The sequence below is a fragment of the Nicotiana attenuata genome, unplaced genomic scaffold (genome assembly GCF_001879085.1).
Source record: "Nicotiana attenuata strain UT unplaced genomic scaffold, NIATTr2, whole genome shotgun sequence".
NCBI classification, from domain to species: domain Eukaryota; kingdom Viridiplantae; phylum Streptophyta; class Magnoliopsida; order Solanales; family Solanaceae; genus Nicotiana; species Nicotiana attenuata.
The window spans coordinates 62389-70160 of record NW_017674437.1 but is presented as its reverse complement, the minus strand read 5'-3'; the positions used below and the strand labels follow the sequence as shown (position 1 = coordinate 70160).

Below are 7772 nucleotides of genomic sequence, written 5' to 3'. Positions count from 1 at the left end.
TCAAGGTTGAAGCCTCAGCAGAAAACACATCTTTAGGTTGTGGCAGCTGTGCATTTTCATTATTTATCATTGAAACTGCAGAACTTATTGCTTGCCTATCCTCTACTTATATACATACTATAGCTTCACTCACTAGGAAAGACTCGTGCAAAGAATTATTTAGGAATTCAAGTGTATTCTCATCCTCAAGCTTATTTGCTTGAAAGAAATGCAATTTAGATAAAATAAGTAAAATCAAAGGACGTTAACTGCAAAGCAAATAAGAAATGCAATTTAGATAAAATAAGTAAAATCATAAAGGAAGTTAACTGCACCATATTGTCTACTTACATGTCCTATAAGATTGTAGAATGCTTAGTTGATGAAAACTCGCATTCATCTGCCCAGCTATTGCCTCCAATGCTAGGACACCGAAGCTAAACCCAGACTGAAAAATTGATCACATTTGAAATTTCAAGGGGACATATAACCTCTGCATTTTAACAAAACATGATCATGTATTGATATTGAAATGAAAAAGCAGAAGAAGATAAAAAGAGTAACTATATCACAATGACTCTCATTGTCGGAAGCTCTTTCTGTTTGTTCCCAAAAATTCTAGATATGTCAAAGTCTTAAATTTTGGGTTTCACTTCACTATTTAGTACAATATTTGCTAGTCTTAAAATCCTCGGGATAATTTTCAACCTCGAGTGTTGGTGAAGTTAAGAAGCCCTCATGCAATTCCCAGAACGATTCAGAAACGTCTAATCCAGTAAAGAGAACCATGAAAACAGTATAGACATGCCAATGGTGAGCAAAGGATAATAAGCTTCTCTCTCTGGCCTTTACACTTGAATCTAGCTTTCCAACTGGCCAAGCAAATATAGAAAAGAGATCTCAAGCAAAAAAATCGAAAGTTCAATATTTTTGTTCTTAAGTTTAAACTTTAACAGTTATTAATATGGTATTCATTACATGCAAGGAAACTAAATTTTCATGACTAGCCCCAGTAAAGAGATCAGAAGACAGAAATAGTGGTTGAATTACATAAATAGTCCATCTTCATCAGTCAATAGGACATGTATGTTATTCCTCAAGTGATTCATACGATAAAACTATTTTCCAAGGCACACTACATACTGACTGGTGGCTGCCATTACCATGAGGATTGATTATAGCATATTCCATAATCCAAAGATGCTCATTTTCTCAAACATGCTGATTTGCAATCCAAAATACTACATCATCTAGTAATTTAAGCTTCAAAAGGCCATCTCTATCACAAAAATACAGTGATATCTCCTCATTAAACCTCCTGACAAATCGGACAATAGTCAGTCATGAGTCGAGTGTGTGGAGCTTGGGGTGAAAATCTGGATCATCAGATTTCAATGAGGTCCACTACATACCATATCAGATTATAATAATCTTTTGAGTTTTACCATTATGGCCCAATCTGAACTCCAATTGTAGTACTGAGTTTGCTACCACTACATAACTAAGAATGTGGTTTTATACTTTAGTTGAGTAAACACAAAATTCAATAAGTGATATGAGTGAGTGTTGGACCTGAGTCCAACAAAAAGATCAGGTTTGCTTCATCAAATCATTATGACATCCTTTTAGCTGAGCAGTTGAAGTCAACTGGCCTTTTGTATTTTGTTACTTCTTGAGGTATTTTTTTTTTATTGCAGGTTTGCATGCTTTAGAACAAGTCATCACAATGTTACTGTGCAATAGGTCTTGATGTAGATGCTGCTATCTTCATCACAACCGTGTGGAAAGAAGAACCGTGTTGTTAAGAGGGATGTAATAGCAGGGAGATAAAACTTACGGCGAAGATGAATGCACAAACTATTCCTTCTGAATCACATTAATGATGGCACAGTAATTTACAGTGAACTTGAGAGATATGGAATAGGAATGATTGCACTTTTACATAGATGATGGAAAAGCACAGCTAGCTTTCCGAGCTCACAATTGTATGTAATGAGAAAGAATACCTAATACTCTTAGCTTCCACAAAATTTATCCAAAAACAGAAAAGGGAGGAAGTGTACAAGAGAAAATTGTGAACCTCTTATAGTAATATACACTTTTGAGGATGACACCATCAACTATCGGCCATCTATCATGGTAACTGTAACTTGATTGACAGTGCAAGTTTCTTCATAATTAGTTGAATGTGAATCAGAATCAACCGGTCTTCTGCCAAGGCAAAATCCTGGGGTTTTAGGCTGAGGCAGTGATGCGCTTTCGCTGCCTAACATCAAAACCGCAGTAGCCATGTTTGGTCTATCTTCTGCTTGCTCCTGGACACACAACAGGCCAACTTGTATGCATCTCATTACTTCACACGGAGAAAACGTTTCTCCTACAGCTGGATCCAGTAGCTCTGAGCCTCTCCCTTCTTTCCATAGTCTCCACGCCTGCAGAATCAATTACGTTTTCCATAAGAAATGATGAACGCGTTGTCAGGAATGAAGCTAACATATGATTGGTGAACTTACATGTCCAAGAAGGTTGAGTTGGTTATTTTGATAATAGAATCCCCTATTCTTCTTCCCGGTTACTATTTCTAGCACCAAAACCCCAAAGCTGAAAACATCGGATTTAACAGAGAAGAGTCCATCCATTGCATATTCCGGAGACATGTAACCACTGCATTAAAAGAGAATTGGATTAGAAGCAGTTTTTAACGATTCTACGAATGGTGTGAAGAAATTAAATGTTTTGTGCTTACTAGGTTCCAACTACTCTTTTTGTATTTCCTTCAGTCTCATCCCCGCCAAAAATCCTTGCCATGCCAAAATCTGATATTTTGGGGGTCAAATCCTTATCAAGGAGAATATTGCTTGCTTTAAGGTCTCTATGGATGATCCTAAATCTTGAATCTTGGTGAAGGTATAGAAGCCCCCGAGCAATCCCACAAATAATGTTGAACCGCCTTTGCCAGTCCAGCAGCGAGCATTTCTGTTTATCTGAATGAGCATAGTTGAAATGTGAGTCACAAATTACATAAGCCAAAGAATTATGTGAATCACTACTCTCATGAAGACAATATAACAAAAAATACTTTTTTTATCGGATGTCCCCGAAGGGACATTTATAACAAAAAATACTTACTGAACAAAATTGAATCTAAACTTTTATTTTCCAGGTATTCATAGATCAGCATCTTTTCTTCCATATCAACACAGCAGCCAAGAAGCCGGACTAGATTTCTGTGCTGTAGCCTAGCAATCAATCTTAGCTCATTCTTAAATTCCTCTACTCCTTGGCCCGAATTTTTTGAGAGCCTTTTGACTGCTATTTCTTGACCTTCAACCAGAATTCCCTGATCATAAAAAGTATCTTATTGAGTTCCTTGATCATATTTTTCTTTATTATACCAGTATGGTTTACATATAACTGAGCATTTACCTTATAAACACAACCAAAACCACCTTGACCTAACTTAGTTGCATCAGAGAAATTTTCTGTAGCCATAGCTAGGGTGCTGAAATCAAATAATGGTAAGTCAAACTCTTCTGTTGCTGAAGTTTCACCAGAAAATTCTCTTTTACTTGGAATGATAGCTGCATTCATTAGAAGTTCTTGACTTCTTTCACTAATGCCTGGTTTGAATCATAAGAAACATTCATTAGCATTTCATATTAGACAATCTTATTAATTATGACAGATTTCTATCTCCAGTACCTTTGTTTCCAGACTTAGTTCGTACTGAACCTTGATATTTTCTTCTCTTTGATAAGAAGTAGAGGATTACTCCAAATAGCACAATAGCTATACCAACTGTAATCCCAGCAGCTATTACAACTCCTTTTGTCTTGCTTGATCCCACACCTCCACTTTGAGCTGAAATTAAAAACTTTCCAAGTTAAATACAACAACAACCCAGTGTAATAGTGGGGTCTGGGGAGGGTAGTATGTACGCAGCCTTACCCCTACCCTGGAAGGGCAGAGAGACTGTTTCCGATGGACCCTCGGCAAAAACTTTCCAAGTTAAATGCAGCTTGATTTTCCAAGAAATTTGTGGTATAATCATTTTTGTTCTGTTTGAAAACCATTAGCTACACAGAAATCACATTTCCTTCAGTAAGTTACAGTACAATGTTATAATTCATTTTAAAAATAAACAAAAATCAAACAATGGCTAGTATTTAAGTTAAAAAGACTACTGTTCAAATGATGTTAACAAATATTTTAGTCGTATAGATAACAACAAAGAAGGTTTGCGAAATCTTAAAAACATGACATAATTTCTCAAAACTACGTCACACAGGTGCATGTGTGCAAAACATATCTCAATGGATTTTTATTCAGATAAAAACAATGGAAACCGAAAACGAAATTGAACATCAACTTTTACATGAAAATGAAAGTCTGCATATTTTTCAAAGCAATGTGTAAAGCATGTTTCGTTGATAAGAAGGGAAAGTAGGGCGGGTCCCCGAAAACTCTGAGCCCCACTCGGAAACCTCAATTCTCCCCTCTTATAGTTTCTTCTTGTTTATAAGGAACAAATTATTGATCGTATTTTTCCAGCATTAAGTCTAGTGGTACAGTAAAAAGTGATCGGAGTATTTATTGTGTGAGTTAATTTTCACTGTCTCATTTCTTCTTTCCTTTTTTCCATCTTCCTATGTAAGTTGTAACAGAAACTTACACCTCCATTGGATAGTGGTTATGTATCGTTTCATAATGTATCGTATGGTATTGCATCGTACTGTATTGTTTCCATGTCAATATTGGGATATATAGTATTGTTTTCTGTCGTTTCATGATGTCATGCACCAACAATATAAAGAATAAACTAGTAATATTATAAAAAAAAACTAAGGTACAAGGTAAAATTATTACTCCCTCCGTTCCAATTTATGTGAACCTGTTTGACTGGGCACGAAGTTTAAGAAAAAATGAAGACTTTTGGAATTTGTGGTCCTAAACAAATCAAAAATTGGCCCTATTTGTGTGGTTATAAAAGCTTCTCATTAAGGGTAGAATTGTAAGTTTAAGCTAAAAAAATTCCAAATTTAAAAAGGGTTCATTCTTTTTGGAACGGACCAAAAAGGAAATAGGTTCACATAAACTGGAACGGAGGGACTATATAAAAAGGTAGGGTAAAAGATAAAATAAAATTACTATTTACTAATAAGGAGGCAAGATGAAAGGAAAAAATAAGGTAACGACACTACCACACCAAATTGGTGGTTGCATAATGAGGGATATGATACAATAAAATTTTATTATTCAAGACAAACATTGTATTTAAATTAATAATACAACACTACATGTAGCAACAATCTAAACAAACGGTAAAGAACTCAATGGGCCGAGCCCACCACTCGTTTTAAATTCTCTTTATCCTTTTAACAAAAAATATTATTAAATTATCTACTAGGACAGAAAAATATTAACATCCACGACATTTTCTCGGTCAATTTAACTAGTCTTTGGCTGAGAGAATCTCTAAAGACTTGGTATTCAGTAGGGTCCACGAACTATTGCTGTTAGTAAAATCAAATTTTCTGTATTACACTAGGAAACATATGACTTTTCTTTAAGAGGAAAAAAAAAAGGGAAACTTACACAAATGTCCCAAATAAATCTCAACTTACCAATCTCTAGCCATTTGTCATAGACTTACCAAAACTAGCCAACAAATATTGAAAAACCAAATAATAGGGTTCTTTCTCTCAAAGAATCACATGCGAAAATCACCTTCCATATTTTTAAGAGTCATTAGCAACATTAGATACAAGACGGAAAGGAAATTTCATGGACGGGGTAGCAAATAAGGTGATGAAATACAAAAATCTATACAATATTCCAAAAATTTAAATAAAAAAGGAACTTTTTCAATGGGTATAGTTCAAATTCATTGAAAATATATAGATAAGTCAATATACAAAATTTGAGGAAGATTGGAGGTGATTTGGACTGGTTTTGCATCAAAATTCGTAATTAAATCGAGTTCAAAAAAGTCTTCTGCAACACATGTATCAAACATGTATCACGCATGTATCTCACACACAGGTATACATGGATATACATGTGATACACAATTGATACAAATATGATACATAAATGATACACATATCATTTTTTTCATGTTCAGCTTTTACTTCGAATTTTCAATTCAAACCACCTCAAAACTTCACCAAATCATTCCAAAACTGAGATTCAAGCTCCTTAAGTTGTGTCCAATCTATTCTAATAACACCCACTCAAAACAAAGCAAAAATTTGATATTTTTTTGCTACAAATAGCTAATTGGCTAATTTGGCTAATATTAGTAATATTTTATCTATTGGCCAATTTTTGTAATGCGCTACTTATAAATGGACATAAAAGAAAAAAAGAAAAGGGAAAGCAACTGGGCTGGCCCAAAGGGATCCAAACCAAGTCAAATTCGTCGGCCATGTAACATTGGAGAATGGAGCCGAAACTATGGTAAATGTCAGGGGCCCATTACACCGTCCAGGAATTGCTTCTTCACCGTTTTAATAGTAGGACTTTAGGAATGTCCTTTCTTGGGACCCACTTTATGTGGGACCAATTAATGGAAGATAATTAAAGCTAAATACTAAGCGCTATTTGGAAACTTTATTTCCCACAAAATTAAAAAGTTTATGAATCCAAAAGGCAAAATGAAAGCAAAAAAAGAAAAGAGGAGGATAAGATTTTACTACTCCCTCCGGTCCAAAATAAATGATTTTTTGGATATTTTCACACAGATTAAGAAATCTATTTTTTAGCATTAATTAGCAATGAAATTGACCATATTAACATGTATTATCTCACATAAATACTCCTAACACATACTCCAACACTATTTAATCCAAGAACAATGTAAGAAAAAAATAATTAATTCATTCTTGAAATCTGGAAAAATCACTTATTTTGGACCACAAAAAAGGGCCAAAAAATCAATTATTTTGGACCGGAGGAAGTATTTCAGTATGTCATGCAGCCATTTAAGGAAAAGGTAAAAAAGAAAAAGCTAATGCCAATTTTGGTCACTTTGTTACTCCCTTTTTTCCTTAAACCTACTTTTTTCACCCTTATTTTCTGAAAATTTTTCAGAACCACACATAATTGAATTAATCTTCTTTTGATATTTACAACAAAGTGCAGGCATAATAACATATATCAGTGTGATTTAGACATACAAACTTTTCCAAAAATTTTAAGGAAACTTCTAGAAATGAGAACTTATTTGAGCCTTGAGATGCATGACTGTCTAACATATTTTTCAAATACTAACCATCCCTATATATCTAATCAAAAGAGAAAAAGAAAGTCCAAATAGTAGATTAATATAAGTAGGTCCCTATTGAAAGCAATTTGAAGATAGGGTTGTTAAATATGGTTGGGTTTTTATTCTTTTCGTTTTCAAAGTAGAACACGCAAAGAGGGAAAAATAGAAAATTATTAGATGTAAAACGTGCACACCACTAAGAATATATAGCCACAATAGCTGTGAAAGTTGGCTGTTTATGAGTCTTTTTCAGGAGTTAATGTACTCAATAATCAATATATTACCTTCTTGGTTTTTCAAAGGTTGTATTCATAACAAGTACAGTAATTATGTATCAGAAATGAATTTCAAATAGGCTATTATTTATTTATTTTCTGAATCTAGTTGATTATATAAATTTTAAATCTCCTAAAGTAGTAGGTAACAAGAAAGGGAACCAAGGACAGACAACTATACCTATTGTTTAAAAGAGGCAAAGTATGTTTAGAATAAAATCCTTAATTTACTATCTGCATGAAGTTCGTTG

The 7772-nt window shown here is 34.1% G+C and overlaps 1 protein-coding gene across 1 annotated transcript in view; it reads right to left on the bottom strand.

Moving 5' to 3' along the window:
* Positions 1 to 1824: 1824 nt before the first annotated feature.
* Positions 1825 to 7772, bottom strand: part of LOC109218669 (receptor-like serine/threonine-protein kinase SD1-8) — an 8866-nt gene continuing 2918 nt past the window's right edge. Inside the window, exons 2-7 of the mRNA XM_019383042.1 lie at positions 3682 to 3840; positions 3406 to 3599; positions 3109 to 3319; positions 2726 to 2963; positions 2493 to 2643; positions 1825 to 2411 (exon numbers count right to left, since the gene is read on the bottom strand). Of these exons, the coding sequence (XP_019238587.1) occupies positions 2100 to 2411; positions 2493 to 2643; positions 2726 to 2963; positions 3109 to 3319; positions 3406 to 3599; positions 3682 to 3840 (1265 nt within the window). The 3' untranslated portion in view covers positions 1825 to 2099. The remainder of the gene's footprint in view (positions 2412 to 2492; positions 2644 to 2725; positions 2964 to 3108; positions 3320 to 3405; positions 3600 to 3681; positions 3841 to 7772) is intronic.